The sequence below is a fragment of the Pseudophryne corroboree genome, chromosome 5, assembly GCF_028390025.1.
Source record: "Pseudophryne corroboree isolate aPseCor3 chromosome 5, aPseCor3.hap2, whole genome shotgun sequence".
Classification (NCBI taxonomy): Eukaryota; Metazoa; Chordata; class Amphibia; order Anura; family Myobatrachidae; genus Pseudophryne; species Pseudophryne corroboree.
The window spans coordinates 456,838,465-456,865,640 of record NC_086448.1 but is presented as its reverse complement, the minus strand read 5'-3'; the positions used below and the strand labels follow the sequence as shown (position 1 = coordinate 456,865,640).

General features: G+C 46.9%; 1 protein-coding gene across 1 annotated transcript in view; it reads left to right on the top strand.

Moving 5' to 3' along the window:
• The window catches only part of NSUN2 (NOP2/Sun RNA methyltransferase 2), a 393,529-nt gene that overhangs the window by 347,305 nt on the left and 19,048 nt on the right, over positions 1-27,176 (top strand). Inside the window, exons 15-16 of the mRNA XM_063922936.1 lie at positions 186-321; positions 26,644-26,724. Of these exons, the coding sequence (XP_063779006.1) occupies positions 186-321; positions 26,644-26,724 (217 nt within the window). The remainder of the gene's footprint in view (positions 1-185; positions 322-26,643; positions 26,725-27,176) is intronic.

Genomic DNA, 27,176 nt, shown 5'->3' with positions numbered 1-27,176 from the left:
GCGACGGCTATTAGGGCTAATAGGATAGCCCCCGGCAAATCAGTTAGCTGCGGTAAATAATCGCTGCTAATTGGATACCCCCATGGTGAATTGCACCTTTAAAATCCTCATTAAATAATTTGTTTATGCCAAATTCCTGTTTGAGTGCATTTCATGGAATGCCTGATTTGAGTTCTTTTTGGCAGGAAATTCTATGCGCTAGATCCATCTTTTCCAAAGAAGAACCTCTTGACGCGCACCCAGGAAGGGAAGAAGAAACAACTTTACATGGTCTCTAAGGAACTAAGAAATGTACTACTATATAACAGCGAGAAGATGAAGGTATTTCTCCTTTTGTTATTCCTCGTAAATGTCTGGTAAAAAATTTCATAAATACGGTTATGGATCAGTGGGTCGACCTGGAATAGGTCGATTACCATTGGTTGACATGGACAAAAGGTCGACATAGTAAAACGGTTGACATGCATTTTTTTTGGTTTAGCGTTTTTGTCGGTTTCTCTGTAACATGACCAGGAACCCCAATTAGTGCACTGCATCGCCTTGCATGGCTCGCTGTGGTGCGGGCAAGGTGCCTTGCTCCGCTGCGCTCTGCACAGGTCGTAGTCCACGTGGATGGTAAAGTATGTTTTTTTTTGTTTTGTTTTTTTTAACTCCTGTTGACCTTTTCCTTTGTCGACCAATGTCACATTGAACTTTTAACAATGTCTACTTAGTGCAGTCGACATATGGACTATCGACTTAAGTTATGTCAACTTAACATCCGGATACCCATAAATATGTATTTATCATGGTTTTTCTATTTTTTTTTCTTCTTCTTACTGTATTTCAAAACAAATGTGGCTATCCGTTCATTGCTCATTAGTGCCTGGTACTATTAAAATACTATAATTCCGATAAGTTTGTCAGCTCATGCACTATTTTGTAAGAGTAGGAACAACCTGCCATTAAGGCTTATCTAACCTATAGTGCCTATTAGTGTGTTTGCAGTGAGATTACTCAGTGCATGTCACAGGGAAGAAAATGGAATACATTTCTGGATTTCTTTCCATTAGATAAATCTCTCTAAATCAGCGAACTTTGCACCAATGGCTCTGCCTACTTTTGTATCCCTCTGAAAATGGCAAATCTCCGCTTTGGAAGTCTCCACCATAATGGAACAAAAAATAAAAAAATATGATTAATACCTATCGGTAAATCCTTTTCTCTTACGTCCTAAAGGATGCTGGGGTCCATTTTAGTACCATGGGGTATAGACTGTTCCGCTGGAGCCTTCGGCACTTTAAGACTTTTCAACAGTGTGAACTGGCTCCTCCCTCTATGCCCCTCCTCCAGACCTCAGTTTAGAAAATGTGCCCAGGAGACTAGATGCACACTAGTGGAGCTCTACAGAGCTTTGCTGGAAAAAGACATTCTTAGGTTTTTTATTTTACAGGGAAGCTGCTGGCAACAGCTTCCCTGCTTCGTGGGACTTAGGGGGGGGGAGTAGGAACCAACTTCTCAATTTAATGGTTCTGCTTCCGCTGACAGGACACCATTAGCTCCTGAAGGGTACTGAACACAGCCCAAGCCTGGCCAGCGTTCACTCCCACAGCACTGCTGCCACCCCCTAACAGAGCCAGAAGTCAGAAGGCTGGTGAGTATATTACCGGTAGAGAGGGGATTCTCCGGTCTTCGTTGGCGGCATACAGGTACACGCACAGCGCGCGCCATGTCTCTCAGCACAAGAGTGCAGGGGGGGGGGCACTCTTAGGGCATGTTGTAAAACCTTACTCTCACTGGCAAAAAGGGTACATACATGTACAGCCGCTGATGTGCCATCCCCAGACAGTATAAATATTACATTGCTGAGGCTGAAGGGCGGGGCTTCTCCTCAGACTTGCCAGAACACTCACTGGGTGCCATTTTCACCTGCAGAAACTCCTGTGTGAAGCTCATGAACACTGTTTCTCCTCATGACAACGCTGATGCAAGTACAGGGTGTTATAGAAGGGGCAGAGAGTGTTAATTATAATTAGGTCTGTGGGCCTATTATTGGTATATGCACTGTAAGTGGGTAATATTTCCACAATTCACAATAAGACGCAGTGTGTGGACTGGCAAATCCTTCTGTGTCTCTCTGACAGACTTTAGTGTGGGTCTGCTCCCAATAGCGCCCCTGTGTGATAGGGGTGTGTGTGTGTGTGTAACATGTCAGACATTGGGGAGGGAAGAACCCATTTTAGATACACAAGAGGGTAATGTGGTGGCCCTTCCCTCTCAGAAGGAGCCGGAGTGGGTGAAAAAGTTTCAAAAGAATATGTCAATGCTTGCAAAGAAATTCTGAGTGTGAACAACAGACTAAATATTGGAGGCAGTCTGTGGAGGATGCACTGTTTACTGACCCATCCATATCATCCACTCTGGTCCCATCCAGTTCCCAGAAAAGGTCTCTGGCCCAGATAATGCAAGGGGACACAGACACAGATTCCGACTCTCACGTCGACACTGGGGATTTGAGAGGGGTAGACCCCAAATTAGCCAAAAGCATACAATGTATGATAGTTGCTATAAAGGAAGTGTTGGAGTTTCCTGAAACAACACTGGTCCCTGAGGAAAAGGATTATTTTAAATTAAATAAAAAGCAGGTTGTGACTTTTCCTCCTTCAAAGGATTTGAATGCGTTCTTTGAAGAATCCTGGGCTTACCCTTCCCAGAAGGATACATGTAGCGTACCCTTTCCCTGAGCAAGACTGGCACAAATGGGAGACTCCCCCAATGATAGACACCTCAGTTTCTCGGCTCTCTAAGAAAATTGTTTTGCCTGCCCCTGGTTCAGGCTCTTTAAAAGATCCAGCTGACCGTAAATTAGAAACAACCCTGAAATCCATATATACAGCTAAAGGAACGGTGCTCAGGCCCACCATTGCTTGTGCGTGGGTGGGTAACGCTGTGGAAAAATGGTCTGACAACTTGCTTGTTAACATAGACACAGTTGACAGCGATGAAATAGCCCTAACTCTCGGCCATATCAAAGATGCTGCAGGTTACTTAGTTGAAGCTATGAAGGATATTGGGTTGCTGAGTTCAAGATCCTCCGCTATGGCGATTTCAGCCCGCAGGGTGCTGTGGATCCGCCAATGGAATGCTGATGCGGAATTAAAAAAGAACATTGAGGCGTTTCCTTACAATGGAGAAGCCCTCTTTGGCGACAAGCTGGATGCCATGATTTCAACAACTACATCAGGCAAGTCAGCATTTCTGCCTTCCGCAGCTGCTCCACCTAGGAAAGGATTTCATTCTTATACGATGCAATCCTTCCGGCCCAACAAGTCCAAAAAGGCAAAAGGGTACCCCCTTCTTCGCAGGAAGAGGGCGAGGAAGGGGTAAAAAATCTACACCCCCATCAGGCTCGTAGGAGCAGAAGTCAACAGCTACTTCTGCTAAAACCTCAGCATGACGATGGGGCTCCCCTGCGGGAGTACGATCGGGTGGGGGCACGTCTACTGTCTATCAGCCAGGTCTGGGTTCACTCAGATCTGGATCCTTGGGTATTGCAGATAGTATTCCAAGGGTACAAATTGGAATTTCAGGACCTTCCCCCATGCCGATTTTTCAAATCAGCCTTACCACCTTCTGTTCAGGACAGAGCAAAAGTGCTGAACGCAATACAGAAATTATGTCAAGACAATGTAATTTCCTTAGTTCCTGTGTCACAACAGGAAAAAGGGTTTTATTCAAGCCTGTTTGTAGTGCCGAAACCGGATGGCTCGGTTAGACTGATTTTAAACCTGAAGACTCTGAACCTTTATTTGAAAAGGTTCAAATTCAAGATGGAATCCCTGAGAGTGGTGATCTCCAGCTTGGAGGAAAAGGAATTTCTGGTATCGATGGTCATCAAAGATGCTTATTTACATGTTCCCATCTACCTGCCGCATCAGGCATACCTGAGGTTTGCTGTGCAGGACTGCCACTACCAGTTCCAAATATTGCCATTCGGCCTATCCACGGCTCCGAGAATATTCACCAAGGTGATGGCGGAGATGATGGTTCTTCTTCGCAAGAAAGGAGTCAGTTATCCCATACTTGGACGATCTCCTCATAAATGCGAGATCCAGGGAGAAACTAGTGCAGAACATTGCACTCTCCCTGACGGTGCTTCAACAGCACGGTTGGATCATAAACCTTCCAAAATCACAATTGGAACCCACAAGGAGGTTATCATTTCTGGGAATGATATTGGACACGGAAGCACAGAAAGTATTCCTACCAGTGGAAAAGGCTCTGGAGATCCAGAGGATGGTCAAATAAGTTTTAAAACCAGCTCGCGTTTAGATTCATCAGTGCATCCGCCTGCTGGGGAAGATGGTAGCGACCTATGAGGCTCTACAATTTGGCCGATTTCACGCCATGGTGTTCCAATGGGACCTACTGGACAAGTGGTACGGATTGCACCTACACATGCACCGGAGGATAATCCTGTCAACAAAGGCCAGAATTTCACTCTTTTGGTGGCTTCAAAGTTCTCACCTCCTGGAGGGACGCAGGTTCGGGATTCAGACTTGGATCCTGGTAACCACAGATGCAAGCCTCCGAGGTTGGGGAGCAGTCACGCAAGAGGAAAGTTTCCAAGGACGATGGTCAAGTCAAGAAGTACTCCTCTACATAAACATTCTGTAATTGAGAGCTGTGTACAACAGCCTTCATCAAGCGGCACACCTTCTTCAAGGTCGTACCATACAGATCCAATCAGACAATGTAACGGCAGTAGCTTACATAAACCGACAGGGCAGAACAAAAAGCAGAGTGGCAATGGCAGAGGTGCCAAAGATACTCCTCTGGGCAGGAAGACATGCAAAAGCTCTGTTGGCAATTTTCATTCCGGGAGTGGACAACTGGGAAGCAGACTTCCTCAGCAGACACTATCTCTATTCGGGAGAATGGGGCCTCTACCCAGAAGTCTTTGCAGAGGTAGCAGATCGTTGGGGCGTTCCTCAAGTAGATATGAATGGCATCACGTCTCAACAAGAAGCTTCAGAAATATTGTTCCAGGTCAAGAGACCCACAAGCAATAGCAATGGATGCACTGGTGACCCAGTGGGTGTTTCAGTCGGTGTATCTGTTCCCTCCACTTCCACTAATACCAAAAGTTCTCAAGATCATCAGAACAAGGGTTCGAGCAATTCTCTTTGCTCCAGACTGGCCAAGGATGGCTTGGTATCCAGATCTACAGGAATTATTACTGGAAGATTCCTCAGCCTCTTCCTCTTCGCGAGGACATGCTTCAGCAGGGGCCGTTTGTTTATCAGGACTTACCGCGGCTGCGTTTGACGGCATGGCTGTTGAGCGCCAGATCCTAGCCCGTAAGGGTATTCCCAATGAAGTCATTCCCACACTTATTCTGGCCAGGAAAAGGGTAACGTCCAAACATTACCATCATATTTGGAGAAAATATGTATCTTGGTGTGAATCCAAGAAGTCTCCTGCGGTGGAGTTTAAATTAGGACATCTTCTCCTATTACTACAGGCGGGTGTGTATGCTGGCTTGAGATAAGGGTCTATCAAGGTCCAAATTTCGGCCTTGTCCATTTATTTTCAGAAACAGTTGGCTTCCTTTCCTGAGGTCCAGACGTTGGTGAAGGGGGTTCTGCGGCGCCATGGGCTCTTAATGTGGTGTTGCAGTTCCTTAAATCAGACTGGTTTGAGCCTCTACAAGAGGTAGAGTTGAAGTTTCTCACTTGGAAAGTGGTCATGCTGAATTAGGGGCTCTGTCACACAAGAGTCCTTATTTGATTTTTCATGAAGATAGAGCTGAATTTTGGGCACGTCAGCATTTTCTTCCAAAGGTGGTGTCTTATTTCCATATCAACCAACCTGTGGGGGTGCCAGTGGCTTGTGACACCTCAGCCGTTTCAAAAGTCCTTGGATGTCGTCAGAGCGTTGAGGACTTATGTTGCAAGAACGGCTCGGATAAGGAAAACAGAATCTTTGTTTGTCCTCTATGACCCCAACAAGATTGGGGGTCCTGCTTCTAGGCAGACTATTGCACGCTGGATCGGAGGTACCATTCAGCACACTTATTCCACGGCAGGATTGCCGTTACAGAGTTCGGTAAAGGCCCACTCTACAAGGAAAGTGGGTTCTTCCGGGGCGGCTGCCCGGGGTGTCTCGGCGTTGCAAATTTGCCGAGCAGCTACTTAGTCAGGTGCAAACACGTTTGCAAAGTTTTACAGGTTTGACACCTTGGCTGCTGACGACCTTCAGTTTGGTCATTCAGTTCCACAGGAACATTAGCACTTTCCCGCCCGTACTGGGAGCTTTGGTACAACCCCATGGTACTAAAATGGACCCCAGCATCCTCTAGGACGTAAGAGAAAATAGGATTTTAATTACCTACCTTTCGTAGTCTGTAGAGGATGCTGGGCGCCCGCCCAGTGCTCATTTTTCCTACAGAATTACGTTTTATCTTTTTACACAGGTTCTCATGTGTTAAGATGTTCACAGCTGTTGCTGTTGCGTTATGCATGCATGTTAGCATGGGTTGTGTTGAAAGCCATGTTAGGCGGCATGTGTTGTATGGTGTGAGCTGGTGTGAATCTCGCCACTAGTTTAATGTTAATTCTTCTCTCGAATTTGTCCATTTCCTCGGGCACAGTTCCTATACTGAGGTCTGGAGGAGGGGCATAGAGGGAGGAGTCAGTTCACACTGTTAAAGTCTTAAAGTGCCGAAGGCTCCTGCGGAACAGTCTATACTCCATGGTACTAAATGGACCCCAGGATCCTCTACGGACTACGAGAAAAGTTATTACCGGTAGGTAATTAAAATCCTATTTTCTCGTAGTCCATAAGGGATATTGGTGAAATCTAGTACGATAGTGTATAGACGGGGTCCAAAGGAGCCAGTGCACTTTAAATGTTCTTCACTGGGTGTGCTGACTCCTCCCCTCTATGCCCCCTCCCACAGGCAGTTATAGGTAAAAACAGGCCTGAAGGAGAAAGGACATATGAGAGAAGGAACTGATAACAGAAAACGTGGTAAGATTTACACAGTAGCACACCACTAATATACAACAACCAGCAACGGCTGGTAACAACAGCTGAACCTGCAGAAAAGTCCACGCAATGAGGGTTGCGCTCAATATCCCTTATGGACAATGAGAAAAGGATTTACCGGTAGGTATTAAAATCGTATTTTCTCTAGCATCCGTAAGTGATATTGGGGAAATCTAGTATGATGGGGACGTCCCAAAAATTCCAGAATGGACAGGAACGTGCGGAGACTGCTGCAGCACCGCTTGCCCAAACTGGGTATCCTCTTTGGCCAGGGAATCAAATTTGTACAACTTCACAAAAGTGTTCTGACCCGACCAGGTAGCTTGGCATAGTTGCAAGGCCAAGACTCCACGGGCAGCCGCCCAGGAAGAGCCCACTGATCCTGTAGAGTGGGCTTTTAGAGACTTAGGAACAGGTAAGGCTGCCGACACATAGGCCTGTTGGATAGTAAGCCAACGAGCAATGGACTGCTTCGAAGCAGGACAACCCATTTTCTGCGCATCAAAGAGCTCGAACAAGGAATCCATTTTTTTGACCCGAGCTCTGTGCTTGACATAGATCTTCAAGGCACGCACAGCATCCAATGCCTCCCTTTGGAGCAGAAGCGAGCCACAATAGGTTGATTCAGATGAAACGCAGAGACCACCTTCAACAGGAACTGCTGTCTAGCTCCGTTCTGTCCTCGTGAAAGACTGAGTACGGACTTTAACACGATAAGGCCCCCAATTCTGAAACACGTCATGCAGAAGACAGGGCCAGTAACATCAGTCTTCCACGTGAGGTACTTATCTTCTACCGTCATCAGAGGTTCAAACCAGGAGGACTGTAGAAAGTGGTTGTATGTGGAGTACCCCTTGCAAGAAGGTCTGAACTTCAGGCAACGCTGCCAATTTCTTCTGGAAGAAAATGGAGAGGGCTGAAATCTGGACCTTAATGGAACCCAGACGTAAGCCCTTATCCACACCAGCGTGCAGGAAACGTCCCAAGTGAAATACTGCATGCGATACGCGTGTTCCTCGCACCAAGAGATATATCTCCTCCAGATATGATGATAATGTTTTGATGTCACAGGTTTTCTGGCCTAAACCATGGTAGCAATAACCTTTTTGGAAGGGTCCTTGTGAGCTAGGATGTTCCGCTCAACCTCCATGCCGTCAAACAAAGTCGCCGTAAGTCCGGGTAGACGAACGGTCCTTGTGGTAGAGGCCAAGGGTTTTCGACGGCCATGTCCAGAAGATCCGCGTAAGACGCCCTCCGAGGCCAATCCGGGGAAATCAGAATTGCCTGGACACCTTGATTCCTGATTCGCTTTATAACCCTTGGGAGCAATGGAATCGGAGGTAACTGGTAGACCAGCCGGTACGGCCAAGGCGACGCCAGTGCATCCACTGCCCTCGCCTGAGGGTCCGTGAGCAATACCAGGGAAGTTTCTTGTTGAGCCGAGAAGCCATCATGTCTATTTGTTGGCAACCCCACAGGTAGGGCTGTTGGAACACCAGATGGTGGAGCCCCCACTCCCCCGGGTGGAGATCGTGACGACTCAGGAAGTTCGCCTCCCAGTTGTCCACACCCGGAATGAAGATTGCGGACATTGCTCTTGCATTTCTATCTGCCCAGAAGAGCACTGTCCTGCTGAGGCCTTAGTGGAAGAACCGGTGGACTGTGACTGTTCCGGAGAACTGGTGCTTGCAGGTTTTCTGGACTTACCTCTGGTGCCTCTAGCCACATTGGAGGCACCTCTGGCATTAGATCGAAATCTACGAGACCGATAGGACTGGACAGACGGCTCTGGATAGGAGCGTCTCACCGGCTGGGCTCCAGAGGGTAGAAACGTGTATTTCCCAGCTGTAACTTTGGAAATCCAGGTATACAATTCAACCTAAAAAAGCCATTCCCTAGAAAATGGGAGGGATTCCACACTACGTTTGGATTCTGCGTCCACAATCCACTGACTCAACCACAAGGCCCTGCACGCCGACATTGCCATGGCAGAAGTCCGAGCATTAATTTTCCCCATCTCCTTGAGCGAATCACAGAGAACACGGGTAGTGTCCTGAATGTGCTTCAGGAGGGTTACCATAGTACCTAAGGGCATATCCCCTGAGAGGCCCCCCTGAATTTGAGTGGCCCAAGAATGAATAGAATGGGTCATCCAGCAACCCGCAATGACCAGTCTTTGCGATATACCGGCTGCTGTGTACAGTATATAGATTTTAGGGTAGTCTCTAGCTTCCTATCCCTAGGATCCTTCATGGTAATGGAACCCGGGGCGGGCAGCACCGCCTTTTTAGACAGGCGAGAGACTGAGATATCCACCCCTGGGGGTTCCTCCCAACATTTTCTACCTTTTTGGACACTTGGAATTTTTTGGCTATTTTTTCACGCCTGTTTGAATAAATCATCTAACTCTGTAGAATCCAGGAAAGTGACATTAGGCCTGTTTTGTACAAATAAAAATTACTGCTGTGACGCAGTATCTTCTAGAGGTAGCTGTAACACATCCCTTATAGCCAAAATGATGGGTTCAATACCCTGAGCAGTATCGGGATCCCCACTAACCGGGTCCAGGTCATCCCCATCATCCTGTATATCATCATTTGTATCCGATAGAATAGCAGGTAAACCACGCTTCTGAAGACCTGCATGAGATAGGGGGGCACTGTGCATCTGCCCTAGCAGCTAAATCTGCAACAGCTTGTTGTAGTAGCTGAGCTTTCTACCCATCAGACATCATAGTCTTAAGAGACCCTAACCAGTGGGGCTCTGGACCCTCTCTCCCAGCCCCTTCACTGCATTGGTCACAGGAAACAGAGTCATTAGATAAGGGAAAGAATCTAGTGTAATATACACTACACAGCTTGTGTTTACCCATATTCATAGTACAAGTACAATAACATACACACAGACAGTTATAATGCAAGCCTGCCCTACTGCATGAGAGGAGACACAGAGAGAGAGACAGAACACCAGTACACCCTGAGCTGCACAGCCCCAGTGAGGCTGTCGTCTCCCTATAATACAGTAAACACTAACAATTATTGTCCTAGATAGGATCAGGATAGTGTACACAAGCGGCTCTCCCCCTTTGCTACACCCTGTACCAGATAAGCATTGTGGCTGAGGATCAGGGAGCACTGTCTGTGCTGCAGTAAGCAGAGGATAGTGCCAAAATGCCTCAGGTCTTGCTCTGTGGTAGCTCCGCCCCCTCCTATGGCGCCGGTGTTACATACGTATATTATACTGGCAAAAGTCTCCTTTTAAGCTTAAAACACCACACAAGTGCTAGTCAAGACCTTTTGTGCCAGCTCTACACGGGGGATCTTAGCGGGACCCTCCGGGAGGTTCCTGTACCCTGCACCCGTGGTCAGCCACACGTTGATCCTGGGGATCCCCCTAGTGGGGTCCCCGATTTGTACTCACCACAATGTCACCTTCGGGCAGCGTTAGGGGTGTGCGGCGTGCTGCGGCTGTGACAGCCAAGGCGCAGTGCCCTGCTGAACAACAACCCGTCAGGACGGTGGTCCTGCAGCAGGGAAGCGGCTCTGCACTTCGTAAGGCCGGTGACCATCCCCTCCCCTAACTCCCACGGTGCAGGTATGCTGTGGCCCAGACAGCATACCGAAAATAATAAAAGATTAAAAGAAATTGAAGAAATCTCTCATGAGCTGCAGAGATGTGCATCCCCTCCTGAGGGCGCTTTTTTCTAAACTACCTGTGGGAGGCGGCATAGAGAGGAGGAGCCAGCACACCCAGTTGAAGAAATTTAAAGTGCACTGGCTTCTTTGGACCCTGTCTATACCCCATCATTCTAGATTTCCCCAATATCCCTTATGGATGCTAGAGAAATAATTTTTACAAAGCCTGAGGAGTCCTTCACCCCCTCCGACAACTCAATGTTTCTACCCACTTGTACAAGAGAATGAAACAATTACTAAAGGTGGCTGTAAAATTGTCAGAAATGGACATCTTGAATCCACTAGCATTGCACCTTTTCCCCTCATGCCTCATAGAGGTGTGCAGGAAATTGTGCAATGTTGAATACAGTAATTGTCTATTTGACCACACATTGCATATGATTGAATTCACCCTTAAATGAAAGGAGTAAAACCTTTAAAACCATTGTCTCCACCTCAATTTTAAGAGTTCCACTTGATCATCTGGTCTTCAAGATTTCAAATCATGTTATCAGTCCAGTGTTGATGACACTGGAGTTGTACCTGATAAATCACCACATTAGCTGTGTTTGCATGGATAAATGGTAGCCATATATCATTACTTTTATTTTGTGTATGTAAAATGTATGTGGTTTAGGAACTAATAGATTGTAACTTAGGGGGACATTTACTAAGCAGTGATAAGAGCTGAGAAGTGAGCCAGTGGAGAAGTTGCCCCATCAACCAATCAGCAGTTCTGTATCATTTTATAGTATGCAAATTATAGATGTTACTTAAGTGATGATTGGTTGCCATGGGCACTTCTCCACTGGCACACTTCTCTGCTCTTATCACTGCTTGGTAAATGTCACCCTAAGTGAGAAAATGGTCTGAAATGCTTCACCTTGCTAAGAATGCTTAAGACAGTATTTGTAGTTTCTCTGACGTCCTAGTGGATGCTGGGAACTCCGTAAGGACCATGGGGAATAGCGGCTCCGCAGGAGACTGGGCACAAAAGTAAAAGCTTTAGGACTAGCTGGTGTGCACTGGCTCCTCCCCCTATGACCCTCCTCCAAGCCTCAGTTAGATTTTTGTGCCCGGCCGAGAAGGGTGCATGCTAGGTAGCTCTCCAGAGCTGCTTAGAGTAAAAGTTTTAAATAGGTTTTTTTATTTTCAGTGAGACCTGCTGGCAACAGGCTCACTGCATCGTGGGACTAAGGGGAGAAGAAGCGAACTCACCTGAATGCAGAGTGGATTGGGCTTCTTGGCTACTGGACATTAGCTCCAGAGGGACGATCACAGGTTCAGCCTGGATGGGTCCCGGAGCCGCGCCGCCGGCCCCCTTACAGAGCCAGAAGAGCGAAGAGGTCCGGAAAAATCGGCGGCAGAAGACCTGTCTTCAATAAGGTAGCGCACAGCACTGCAGCTGTGCGCCATTGCTCTCAGCACACTTCACACTCCGGTCACTGAGGGTGCAGGGCGCTGGGGGGGGAGCGCCCTGAGACGCAATAAAACATGTTTTAAACCTTATATGGCTAAAGAAATGCATCACATATAGCTCCTGGGCTATATGGATGCATTTAACCCCTGCCAGTTTTCCTAAAAAAAGCGGGAGAAAAGGCCGCCGAAAAGGGGGCGGAGCCTATCTCCTCAGCACACAAGCGCCATTTTCCCTCACAGCTCCGCTGGAAGGACGGCTCCCTGACTCTCCCCTGCAGTCCTGCTACAGAATCAGGGTAAAACAAGAGAGGGGGGGGGCACTAATTGGCAGAAAATACATATACAGCAGCTATAGAAGGGAGAAACACTTATATAAGGTTATCCCTGCATATATATTAGAGATGAGCGGGTTCGGTTTCTCTGAATCCGAACCCGCACGAACTTCATGTTTTTTTTCACGGGCGACTCGGATCTTCCCGCCTTGCTCGGTTAACCCGAGCGCGCCCGAACGTCATCATGACGCTGTCGGATTCTCGCGAGACTCGGATTCTATATAAGGAGCCGCGCGTCGCCGCCATTTTCACACGTGCATTGAGATTGATAGGGAGAGGACGTGGCTGGCGTCCTCTCCATTTAGATTAGGAGAGAGAGAGAGAGATTGACCTGAGGCTGATACTGTAGAAGAGAGTGCAGAGTTTAGTGACTGACCACAGTGACCACCAGCAGTGCAGTTGTTTTATTTAATATATCCGTTCTCTGCCTGAAAAAAACGGTACACACAGTGACTCAGTCACATACCATATCTGTGTGCACTGCTCAGCCCAGTGTGCTGCATGCCTGCATCATCTATGTATATATTATATATCTGACTGTGCTCAGCTCACACAGCTTATAATTGTGGGGGAGACTGGGGAGCACTGCAGTGCCAGTTATAGGTTATAGCAGGAGCCAGGAGTACATATTATATTAAAATTAAACAGTGCACACTTTTGCTGCAGGAGTGCCACTGCCAGTGTGACTGACCAGTGACCTGACCACACTGACCACCAGTATAGTTAGTAGTATACTATATTGTGATTGCCTGAAAAAGTTAAACACTCGTCGTGTGACTTCACTTGTGTGGTGTTTTTTTTTTATTCTATAAAAAACTCATTCTGCTGACAGACAGTGTCCAGCAGGTCCGTCATTATATAATATATATACCTGTCCGGCTGCAGTAGTGATATATATATATTTTTTATATCATTATTTATCATCCAGTCGCAGCAGACACAGTACGGTAGTTCACGGCTGTAGCTACCTCTGTGTCGGCACTCGGCAGTCCATCCATAATTGTATACCACCTACCCGTGGTTTTTTTTTCTTTCTTCTTTATACATACATACTACTACATCTCTTTATCAACCAGTCTATATTAGCAGCAGACACAGTACAGTACGGTAGTTCACGGCTGTGGCTACCTCTGTGTCGGCACTCGGCAGTCCGTCCATAATTGTATACCACCTAACCGTGGTTTTTTTTTCTTTCTTCTTTATACATACATACTACGACATCTCTTTATCAACCAGTCTATATTAGCAGCAGACACAGTACAGTACGGTAGTTCACGGCTGTGGCTACCTCTGTGTCGGCACTCGGCAGTCCGTCCATAATTGTATACCACCTAACCGTGGTTTTTTTTTCTTTCTTCTTCATACATACATACTACGACATCTCTTTATCAACCAGTCTATATTAGCAGCAGACACAGTACAGTACGGTAGTTCACGGCTGTGGCTACCTCTGTGTCGGCACTCGGCAGTCCGTCCATAATTGTATACCACCTAACCGTGGTTTTTTTTTCTTTCTTCTTTATACATACATACTACTACATCTCTTTATCAACCAGTCTATATTAGCAGCAGACACAGTACAGTACGGTAGTTCACGGCTGTGGCTACCTCTGTGTCGGCACTCGGCAGTCCGTCCATAATTGTATACCACCTAACCGTGGTTTTTTTTTCTTTCTTCTTTATACATACATACTACTACATCTCTTTATCAACCAGTCTATATTAGCAGCAGACACAGTACAGTACGGTAGTTCACGGCTGTGGCTACCTCTGTGTCGGCACTCGGCAGTCCGTCCATAATTGTATACCACCTAACCGTGGTTTTTTTTTCTTTCTTCTTTATACATACATACTACTACATCTCTTTATCAACCAGTCTATATTAGCAGCAGACACAGTACAGTACGGTAGTTCACGGCTGTGGCTACCTCTGTGTCGGCACTCGGCAGTCCGTCCATAATTGTATACCACCTAACCGTGGTTTTTTTTTCTTTCTTCTTTATACATACATACTACTACATCTCTTTATCAACCAGTCTATATTAGCAGCAGACACAGTACAGTACGGTAGTTCACGGCTGTGGCTACCTCTGTGTCGGCACTCGGCAGTCCGTCCATAATTGTATACCACCTAACCGTGGTTTTTTTTTCTTTCTTCTTTATACATACATACTACTACATCTCTTTATCAACCAGTCTATATTAGCAGCAGACACAGTACAGTACGGTAGTTCACGGCTGTGGCTACCCCTGTGTCGGCACTCGGCAGTCCGTCCATAATTGTATACCACCTAACCGTGGTTTTTTTTTCTTTCTTCTTTATACATACATACTACGACATCTCTTTATCAACCAGTCTATATTAGCAGCAGACACAGTACAGTACGGTAGTTCACGGCTGTGGCTACCTCTGTGTCGGCACTCGGCAGTCCGTCCATAATTGTATACCACCTAACCGTGGTTTTTTTTCTTTTCTTCTTCATACATACATACTACGACATCTCTTTATCAACCAGTCTATATTAGCAGCAGACACAGTACAGTATGGTAGTTCACGGCTGTGGCTACCTGTGTGTCGGCACTCGGCAGTCCATCCATAATTGTATACCACCTAACCGTGGTTTTTTTTTCTTTCTTCTTTATACATACATACTACTACATCTCTTTATCAACCAGTCTATATTAGCAGCAGACACAGTACAGTACGGTAGTTCACGGCTGTGGCTACCTCTGTGTCGGCACTCGGCAGTCCGTCCATAATTGTATACCACCTAACCGTGGTTTTTTTTTCTTCTTTATACATACATACTACTACATCTCTTTATCAACCAGTCTATATTAGCAGCAGACACAGTACAGTACGGTAGTTCACGGCTGTGGCTACCTCTGTGTCGGCACTCGGCAGTCCGTCCATAATTGTATACCACCTAACCGTGGTTTTTTTTTCTTTCTTCTTCATACATACATACTACGACATCTCTTTATCAACCAGTCTATATTAGCAGCAGACACAGTACGGTAGTTCACGGCTGTAGCTACCTCTGTGTCGGCACTCGGCAGTCCGTCCATAATTGTATACTAGTATCCATCCATCTCCATTGTTTACCTGAGGTGCCTTTTAGTTGTGCCTATTAAAATATGGAGAACAAAAATGTTGAGGTTCCAAAATTAGGGAAAGATCAAGATCCACTTCCACCTCGTGCTGAAGCTGCTGCCACTAGTCATGGCCGAGACGATGAAATGCCAGCAACGTCGTCTGCCAAGGCCGATGCCCAATGTCATAGTACAGAGCATGTCAAATCCAAAACACCAAATATCAGTAAAAAAAGGACTCCAAAACCTAAAATAAAATTGTCGGAGGAGAAGCGTAAACTTGCCAATATGCCATTTACCACACGGAGTGGCAAGGAACGGCTGAGGCCCTGGCCTATGTTCATGGCTAGTGGTTCAGCTTCACATGAGGATGGAGGCACTCAGCCTCTCGCTAGAAAAATGAAAAGACTCAAGCTGGCAAAAGCAGTAGCACCGCAAAGAACTGTGCATTCTTCGAAATCCCAAATCCACAAGGAGAGTCCAATTGTGTCGGTTGCGATGCCTGACCTTCCCAACACTGGACGTGAAGAGCATGCGCCTTCCACAATTTGCACGCCCCCTGCAAGTGCTGGAAGGAGCACCCGCAGTCCAGTTCCTGATAGTCAGATTGAAGATGTCAGTGTTGAAGTACACCAGGATGAGGAGGATATGGGTGTTGCTGGCGCTGGGGAGGAAATTGACCAGGAGGATTCTGATGGTGAGGTGGTTTGTTTAAGTCAGGCACCCGGGGAGACACCTGTTGTCCGTGGGAGGAATATGGCCGTTGACATGCCTGGTGAAAATACCAAAAAAATCAGCTCTTCGGTGTGGAACTATTTCAACAGAAATGCGGACAACAGGTGTCAAGCCGTGTGTTCCCTTTGTCAAGCTGTAATAAGTAGGGGTAAGGACGTTAACCACCTCGGAACATCCTCCCTTATACGTCACCTGCAGCGCATTCATAATAAGTCAGTGACAAGTTCAAAAACTTTGGGTGACAGCGGAAGCAGTCCACTGACCAGTAAATCCCTTCCTCTTGTAACCAAGCTCACGCAAACCACCCCACCAACTCCCTCAGTGTCAATTTCCTCCTTCCCCAGGAATGCCAATAGTCCTGCAGGCAATGTCACTGGCAATTCTGACGAGTCCTCTCCTGCCTGGGATTCCTCCGATGCATCCTTGCGTGTAACGCCTACTGCTGCTGGCGCTGCTGTTGTTGCTGCTGGGAGTCGATGGTCATCCCAGAGGGGAAGTCGTAAGCCCACTTGTACTACTTCCAGTAAGCAATTGACTGTTCAACAGTCCTTTGCGAGGAAGATGAAATATCACAGCAGTCATCCTGCTGCAAAGCGGATAACTGAGGCCTTGACAACTATGTTGGTTTTAGACGTGCGTCCGGTATCCGCCGTTAGTTCACAGGGAACTAGACAATTTATTGAGGCAGTGTGCCCCCGTTACCAAATACCATCTAGGTTCCACTTCTCTAGGCAGGCGATACCGAGAATGTACACGGACGTCAGAAAAAGACTCACCAGTGTCCTAAAAAATGCAGTTGTACCCAATGTCCACTTAACCACGGACATGTGGACAAGTGGAGCAGGGCAGGGTCAGGACTATATGACTGTGACAGCCCACTGGGTAGATGTATGGACTCCCGCCGCAAGAACAGCAGCGGCGGCACCAGTAGCAGCATCTCGCAAACGCCAACTCTTTCCTAGGCAGGCTACGCTTTGTATCACCGGTTTCCAGAATACGCACACAGCTGAAAACCTCTTACGGCAACTGAGGAAGATCATCGCGGAATGGCTTACCCCAATTGGACTCTCCTGTGGATTTGTGGCATCGGACAACGCCAGCAATATTGTGTGTGCATTAAATATGGGCAAATTCCAGCACGTCCCATGTTTTGCACATACCTTGAATTTGGTGGTGCAGAATTATTTAAAAAACGACAGGGGCGTGCAAGAGATGCTGTCGGTGGCCAGAAAAATTGCGGGACACTTTCGGCGTACAGGCACCACGTACAGAAGACTGGAGCACCACCAAAAACTACTGAACCTGCCCTGCCATCATCTGAAGCAAGAAGTGGTAACGAGGTGGAATTCAACCCTCTATATGCTTCAGAGGTTGGAGGAGCAGCAAAAGGCCATTCAAGCCTATACAATTGAGCACGATATAGTAGGTGGAATGCACCTGTCTCAAGCGCAGTGGAGAATGATTTCAACGTTGTGCAAGGTTCTGATGCCCTTTGAACTTGCCACACGTGAAGTCAGTTCAGACACTGCCAGCCTGAGTCAGGTCATTCCCCTCATCAGGCTTTTGCAGAAGAAGCTGGAGACATTGAAGGAGGAGCTAACACGGAGCGATTCCGCTAGGCATGTGGGACTTGTGGATGGAGCCCTTAATTCGCTTAACAAGGATTCACGGGTGGTCAATCTGTTGAAATCAGAGCACTACATTTTGGCCACCGTGCTCGATCCTAGATTTAAAGCCTACCTTGGATCTCTCTTTCCGGCAGACACAAGTCTGCTGGGGTTGAAAGACCTGCTGGTGAGAAAATTGTCAAGTCAAGCGGAACGCGACCTGTCAACATCTCCTCCTTCACATTCTCCCGCAACTGGGGGTGCGAGGAAAAGGCTCAGAATTCCGAGCCCACCCGCTGGCGGTGATGCAGGGCAGTCTGGAGCGACTGCTGATGCTGACATCTGGTCCGGACTGAAGGACCTGACAACGATTACGGACATGTCGTCTACTGTCACTGCATATGATTCTCTCACCATTGAAAGAATGGTGGAGGATTATATGAGTGACCGCATCCAAGTAGGCACGTCACACAGTCCATACTTATACTGGCAGGAAAAAGAGGCAATTTGGAGGCCATTGCACAAACTGGCTTTATTCTACCTAAGTTGCCCTCCCACAAGTGTGTACTCCGAAAGAGTGTTTAGTGCCGCCGCTCACCTTGTCAGCAATCGGCGTACGAGGTTACATCCAGAAAATGTGGAGAAGATGATGTTCATTAAAATGAATTATAATCAATTCCTCCGCGGAGACATTGACCAGCAGCAATTGCCTCCACAAAGTACACAGGGAGCTGAGATGGTGGATTCCAGTGGGGACGAATTGATAATCTGTGAGGAGGGGGATGTACACGGTGATATATCGGAGGGTGATGATGAGGTGGACATCTTGCCTCTGTAGAGCCAGTTTGTGCAAGGAGAGATTAATTGCTTCTTTTTTGGGGGGGGTCCAAACCAACCCGTCATATCAGTCACAGTCGTGTGGCAGACCCTGTCACTGAAATGATGGGTTGGTTAAAGTGTGCATGTCCTGTTTTGTTTATACAACATAAGGGTGGGTGGGAGGGCCCAAGGACAATTCCATCTTGCACCTCTTTTTTCTTTTATTTTTCTTTGCGTCATGTGCTGTTTGGGGAGGGTTTTTTGGAAGGGACATCCTGCGTGACACTGCAGTGCCACTCCTAAATGGGCCCGGTGTTTGTGTCGGCCACTAGGGTCGCTAATCTTACTCACACAGTCAGCTACCTCATTGCGCCTTTTTTTTCTTTGCGTCATGTGCTGATTGGGGAGGGTTTTTTGGAAGGGACATCCTGCGTGACACTGCAGTGCCACTCCTAAATGGGCCCGGTGTTTGTGTCGGCCACTAGGGTCGCTAATCTTACTCACACAGTCAGCTACCTCATTGCGCCTCTTTTTTTCTTTGCGTCATGTGCTGATTGGGGAGGGTTTTTTGGAAGGGACATCCTGCGTGACACTGCAGTGCCACTCCTAAATGGGCCCGGTGTTTGTGTCGGCCACTAGGGTCGCTAATCTTACTCACACAGTCAGCTACCTCATTGCGCCTCTTTTTTTCTTTGCGTCATGTGCTGATTGGGGAGGGTTTTTTGGAAGGGACATCCTGCGTGACACTGCAGTGCCACTCCTAAATGGGCCCGGTGTTTGTGTCGGCCACTAGGGTCGCTAATCTTACTCACACAGTCAGCTACCTCATTGCGCCTCTTTTTTTCTTTGCGTCATGTGCTGATTGGGGAGGGTTTTTTGGAAGGGACATCCTGCGTGACACTGCAGTGCCACTCCTAAATGGGCCCGGTGTTTGTGTCGGCCACTAGGGTCGCTAATCTTACTCACACAGTCAGCTACCTCATTTCGCCTCTTTTTTTCTTTGCGTCATGTGCTGATTGGGGAGGGTTTTTTGGAAGGGACATCCTGCGTGACACTGCAGTGCCACTCCTAAATGGGCCCGGTGTTTGTGTCGGCCACTAGGGTCGCTTATCTTACTCACACAGTCAGCTACCTCATTGCGCCTCTTTTTTTCTTTGCGTCATGTGCTGATTGGGGAGGGTTTTTTGGAAGGGACATCCTGCGTGACACTGCAGTGCCACTCCTAGATGGGCCAGGTGTTTGTGTCGGCCACTAGTGTCGCTTAGCTTAGTCATCCAGCGACCTTGGTGCAAATTTTAGGACTAAAAATAATATTGTGAGGTATTCAGAATAGACTGAAAATGAGTGGAAATTATGGTTTTTGAGGTTAATAATAATAATATGGGATCAAAATGACCCCCAAATTCTATGATTTAAGCTGTTTTTTAGTGTTTTTTTAAAAAAACACCCGAATCCAAAACACACCCGAATCCGACAAAAAAAATTCGGTGAGGTTTTGCCAAAACGCGGTCGAACCCAAAACACGGCCGCGGAACCGAACCCAAAACCAAAACACAAAACCCGAAAAATTTCAGGCGCTCATCTCTAATATATATAGCGCTCTGGTGTGTGCTGGCAAACTCTCCCTCTGTCTCCCCAAAGGGCTCGTGGGGTCCTGTCCTCTATCAGAGCATTCCCTGTGTGTGTGCTGTGTGTCGGTACGATTGTGTCGACATGTATGAGGAGGAAAATGATGTGGAGGCGGAGCAATTGCCTGTAATAGTGATGTCACCCCCTAGGGAGTCGACACCTGACTGGATGGTCGTATGGAAGCAGACCCAGACATGGATACTGACTCCAGTGTCGACGGTGACGAGACAAACGTAATGTCCAGTAGGGCCACACGTTACATGATCACGGCAATGAAGGAGGCTTTGAACATTTCTGATACTACAATTACCACAAAAAAGGGTATTATGTGGGGTGTGAAAAAACTACCCATAGTTTTTCCTGAATCAGATGAATTAAATGAGGTGTGTGACAAAGCGTGGGTTTCCCCCGATAAAAAACTGCTGATTTCTAATAAATTATTGGCATTATACCCTTTCCCGCCAGAGGTTAGGGCGCGTTGGGAAACACCCCCTAGGGTAGATAAGGCGCTCACACGCTTATCAAAACAAGTGGCGTTACCGTCTCCTGATACGGCCGCCCTCAAGGAACCAGCTGATAGAAAGCTGGAAAATATCCTAAAAGGTATATACACACATACTGGTGTTATACTGCGACCAGCAATCGCCTCAGCCTGGATGTGCAGCGCTGGAGTAGCTTGGTCGGATTCCCTGACTGAAAATATTGATACCCTGGATAGGGACAGTATATTGTTGACTGTAGAGCATTTAAAGGATGCATTACTATATATGCGAGATGCACAGAGGGATATTTGCACCCTGGCATCAAGAGTAAGTGCGTTGTCCATTTCTGCCAGAAGAAGTTTATGGACACGACAGTGGTCAGGTGATGCGGATTCAAAACGGCATATGGAAGTTTTGCCGTATAAAGGGGAGGAGTTATTTGGGGTCGGTCTATCAGACCTGGTGGCCACGGCGACGGCTGGAAAATCCACCTTTTTACCCCAGGTCACCTCTCAGCAGAAAAAGACACCGTCTTTTCAAACTCAGTCCTTTCGTTCCCATAAGGGCAAGCGGGCAAAAGGCCACTCATTTCTGCCCCGGGGCAGAGGAAGGGGAAAAAGACTGCAGCAAGCAGCCTCTTCCCAGGATCAGAAGCCCTCCCCCGCTTCTGCCAAGTCTTCAGCATGACGCTGGGGCTTTACAAGCGGACTCAGGCATGGTGGGGGCCCGTCTCAAAAATTTCAACGCGCACTGGGCTCACTCGCAAGTGGACCCCTGGATCCTGCAGGTAGTATCACAGGGGTACAAATTGGAATTCGAGACGTCTCCCCCTCGCCGGTTCCTGAAGTCTGCTCTACCAACGTCTCCCTCCGACAGGGAGGCAGTATTGGAAGCTATTCACAAGCTGTATTCCCAGCAGGTGATAATCAAGGTACCCCTCCTACAGCAGGGAAAGGGGTATTATTCCACGCTGTTTGTGGTACCGAAGCCGGACGGCTCGGTGAGACCGATTTTAAATCTGAAATCATTGAACACTTACATAAAAAGGTTCAGATTCAAGATGGAATCACTCAGAGCAGTGATAGCGAACCTGGAAGAAGGGGACTATATGGTGTCTCTGGACATCACCAAGGGTACCTCAGGTTTGTGGTACAGAACTGTCATTATCAGTTTCAGACGCTGCCGTTTGGATTGTCCACGGCACCACGGGTCTTTACCAAGGTAATGGCCGAAATGATGATTCTTCTTCGAAGAAAAGGCGTCTTAATTATCCCTTACTTGGACGATCTCCTGATAAGGGCAAGGTCCAGGGAACAGTTAGAGGTCGGAGTAGCACTATCTCAGGTGGTGCTACGTCAGCACGGGTGGATTCTAAATATTCCAAAATCGCAGCTGATTCCAACAACACGTCTACTGTTCCTAGGGATGATTCTGGACACAGTCCAGAAAAAGGTGTTTCTCCCGGAGGAGAAGGCCAGGGAGTTATCCGAGCTAGTCAGGAACCTCCTGAAACCAGGACAAGTGTCAGTGCATCAATGCACAAGGGTCCTGGGAAAGATGGTGGCTTCTTACGAAGCGATTCCATTCGGAAGATTCCATGCAAGAACGTTTCAGTGGGATCTGCTGGACAAATGGTCCGGATCGCATCTTCAGATGCATCAGCGGATAACCCTATCTCCAAGGACAAGGGTGTCTCTCCTGTGGTGGTTGCAGAGTGCTCATCTTCTAGAGGGCCGCAGATTCGGCATTCAGGACTGGATTCTGGTGACCACGGATGCCAGCCTGAGAGGCTGGGGAGCAGTCACACAGGGAAGAAATTTCCAGGGCTTGTGGTCAAGCATGGAAACGTCTCTTCACATAAATATCCTGGAACTAAGGGCAATTTACAATGCCCTAAGTCAAGCAAGGCCTCTGCTTCAGGGTCAGTCGGTTTTGATCCAATCGGACAACATCACGGCAGTCGCCCACGTAAACAGACAGGGCGGCACATGAAGCAGGAGGGCAATGGCAGAAGCTGCAAGAATTCTTCGCTGGGCGGAAAATCATGTGACAGCACTGTCAGCGGTGTTCATTCCGGGAGTGGACAACTGGGAAGCAGACTTCCTCAGCAGACACGACCTCCACCCGGGGGAGTGGGGACTTCACCCAGAAGTCTTCCACGTGATTGTAAACCGTTGGGAAAAACCAAAGGTGGACATGATGGCGTCTCGTCTCAACAAGAAACTAGACAGATATTGCGCCAGGTCAAGGGACCCTCAGGCAATAGCGGTGGACGCTCTGGTAACACCGTGGGTGTACCAGTCAGTGTATGTGTTCCCTCCTCTGCCTCTCATACCCAAAGTACTGAGAATCATAAGAAGGAGAGGAGTAAGAACTATACTCGTGGCTCCGGATTGGCCAAGAAGGACTAGGTACCCGGAACTTCAAGAGATGCTCACGGAGGACCCGTGGCCTCTACCTCTCAGAAAGGACCTGCTCCAGCAGGGACCTTGTCTGTTCCAAGACTTACCGCGGCTGCGTTTGACGGCATGGAGGTTGAACGCCGGATCCTGAAGGAAAAAGGCATTCCAGATGAAGTCATCCCTACCCTGGTCAAGGCCAGAAAGGATGTAACCGCAAAACATTATCACCGCATTTGGCGGAAATATGTTGCGTGGTGTGAGGCCAAGAAGGCCCCTACAGAGGAATTTCAACTGGGTCGTTTCCTGCATTTCCTGCAAACAGGACTATCTATGGGCCTAAAATTAGGGTCCATTAAGGTTCAAATTTCGGCCCTGTCAATCTTCTTCCAAAAAGAACTGGCTTCAGTGCCTGAAGTTCAGACGTTTGTCAAAGGGGTACTGCATATACAGCCTCCTTTTGTGCCTCCAGTGGCACCTTGGGATCTCAATGTAGTGTTGAGTCTCCTAAAATCACATTGGTTTGAACCACTCACCACTGTGGAATTGAAATATCTCACATGGAAAATGGTCATGCTGTTAGCCCTGGCTTCAGCCAGGCGTGTCTCAGAATTGGCGGCTTTATCATATAAAAGCCCTTACCTAATTTTTCATTCAGACAGGGCAGAACTGAGGACTCGCCCTCAATTTCTCCCTAAGGTGGTTTCAGCGTTTCACATGAACCAGCCTATTGTGGTACCTGCGGCTACTAGGGACTTGGAGGACTCCAAGTTGCTGGACGTAGTCAGGGCCCTGAAAATATATGTTTCCAGGACGGCTGGAGTCAGAAAATCTGACTCGCTGTTTATCCTGTATGCACCCAACAAGCTGGGTGCTCCTGCTTCTAAGCAGACGATTGCTCGTTGGATTTGTAGTACAATTCAGCTTGCACATTCTGTGGCAGGCCTGCCACAGCCAAAATCTGTAAAAGCCCATTCCACAAGGAAAGTGGGCTCATCTTGGGCGGCTGCCCGAAGGGTCTCGGCTTTACAACTTTGCCGAGCAGCTACTTGGTCAGGGGCAAACACGTTTGCTAAATTTTACAAATTCGATACCCTGGCTGAGGAGGACCTGGAGTTCTCTCATTCGGTGCTGCAGAGTCATCCGCACTCTCCCGCCCGTTTGGGAGCTTTGGTATAATCCCCATGGTCCTTACGGAGTTCCCAGCATCCACTAGGACGTCAGAGAAAATAAGAATTTACTTACCGATAATTCTATTTCTCATAGTCCGTAGTGGATGCTGGGCGCCCATCCCAAGTGCGGATTGTCTGCAATACTTGTATATAGTTATTGTTACAAAAATCGGGTTGTTTATTGTTGTGAGCCATCTTTTCAGAGGCTCCTACGTTTATCATACTGTTAACTGGGTTCAGATCACAAGTTGTACGGTGTGATTGGTGTGGCTGGTATGAGTCTTACCCGGGATTCAAGATCCTTCCTTATTATGTACGCTCGTCCGGGTACAGTATCCTAACTGAGGCTTGGAGGAGGGTCATAGGGGGAGGAGCCAGTGCACACCAGCTAGTCCTAAAGCTTTTACTTTTGTGCCCAGTCTCCTGCGGAGCCGCTATTCCCCATGGTCCTTTCGGAGTTCCCAGCATCCACTACGGACTATGAGAAATAGAATTATCGGTAAGTAAATTCTTATTTTTTTTTGTTTTTTATGGGTTTTCTGGCATCTAAAAGTTTGAGCTCCATAGTGCAGTATGGTGAATTAGAAATGTCTTGTTGCTAATAGATACAGCACACTTGAGGTACATGTAGCCTTTCAGCACAGCCATCCTTTAAAGGTACATGTATGAATATTGGGCCTTTAAGACCTTGACAAGCCCACAATGATGTCTATTTTATCTATGGGGCGAATGTGTTATCCTGGAGACAACAAAGGAAGTGATAAACCAGTGATAAGTGCAAGGTAATAAACGCACCAGCCAATCAGCTCTGATAAGTTGACAGTTATGAGCTGACTGGCTGGTGCGTTTATCACCTTGCACTCACCTTGCACTTATCACTGTTTATCACGTCCTTATGCCGTTTCCAGGCTTAATACATCTGCCCCTATGTTTTTAATAGTTTAATTAGATTGAAAGCTGTGCGAAAGGGATAAAGGATAAGAAAGCTAATAAAACTGTACTAAAGGAGATCTACAAGAATATTTACTAGCCGCTATGGAATTTCACAGCCCTATAACATAAATACCTTTATACAGTCATGCCCTAACATCCGTATTAGAATAATACATAGGGAAAATTAATTTAAAAAAATTTATTTAAAGATAGCTGTGGATGACACTGATTCTCATTAAAATGTGTATCTTTTTTTTTTTTTTCCATTTCCATGACTTGGTTTATCTTTATGGGCTATTGTCAGCCAATAGATATATTACAGACCGGTGCAACTAATGCTGGGTACACACTGGGCAGCCATTAGATACAGTATATCGCTAGTGGGTCGGTGAGTGTATCCAAATGATGTCTGTGAACGAAGTCGTTCAGACGTATCACTTCTGTTCTGCTGCTCAGTCAGTGGGCCTAATTCCGAATTGATCGCAGTAGAAAACTTGTTAGCAGTTGGGCAAAACCATGTGCACTGCAGGGGATGCAGATATAACATGTGCAGAGAGAGTTAGATTTGGGCGGAGCGTGTTCAAACTGAAGTCTAAATTGCAGTGTGAAAATAAAGCAGCCAGAAACAAAATAACCCACCCAAATCTAACACTCCCTGCAAATGTTATTATATCTGCCACACCTGCAGTGCACATGGTTTTACCCTACTGCTAACAAATCTGCTGCTGCGATCAACTCTGAATTTACCCCCAATGCCCAGTATATCTGCAGATATATATGTGCATCTGGCTGTGTGTACGGGTGGTCAAGCAGCATTGACATGAAGCAGTTTATTGGTAAGGTCATAAGCTTACCTGAATCAGCCATTCTGTCAGAGTGACTGACGGGACATGTCGCTTACTCAGCAGAAGATAATTCATGAACTAAGAGCAAGTAGACACCTAGTAATCTACATTCAGAGAACAATATCTTTAAGTTCTTACTGCGTCTTTTCTGTTCATCATGAATAAATTGAGCATCTTTCATTGTAAGAATACAAAGATCACTTTGAACAGTACAAATTACATGTTTTATCCTTCAATTAAACTTTAATATGTTTACATATCTAGTTAAAATGAACATGTTAAGCATACATTATTTCCCTTTATGCGGTTAGACGCGATGGAATGAATTAATTACATTTACAGCTGATGGAAGTTTTTTCTTTTGATCACTGAAGAGTTCTGATACTTTATTCTGACTTCTGCACTCAACCCAGTAACTAGGTAATTAGAAACCATTGCATTATAGCCGATAACATTGTTTTGGTTATATTGGCAGGTAATCAATACTGGCATAAAAGTGCTGTGCCGAAATAATGATGGGGAACAATATGGCTGTGCTTACAGGCTTGCACAAGAGGTAAGTTTTTTAAATACATTGACCCAGAATGGATCTGGATACATAGGACCTTATTCAGTAAGGATTGCAGTTTCTTCTAAAAAGCAGTTGTTGTGATCAAACAGTTGTCGCCCAGAAATAGAGAATAAAACACCCATTGCAGAAATTGCAGATGTGTCGCAATATGCGCGCCGATCGCAAAACACTATGAACTTACCATCACACTGAAGATTTTTCCTATCTGCGCCAGGCAAGGTAATTCACAATTCTTGTGACACGAGGCTAGAAGTGGTCATTGCTGACGTCAGACATCCTCCTTAAAAATGCCTGGGCACGCCTGCGTTTTTTCAGAGACACCCAGAAAACGTCAGATTTCCGGCCAGAAACACCGGCTTCCTGTCTGTCACGATGTGTACTTCTTTTCTGTCGCTATTATTGCTCACGTGTGCGCAATGCGAGCGCTGTGCATGCAC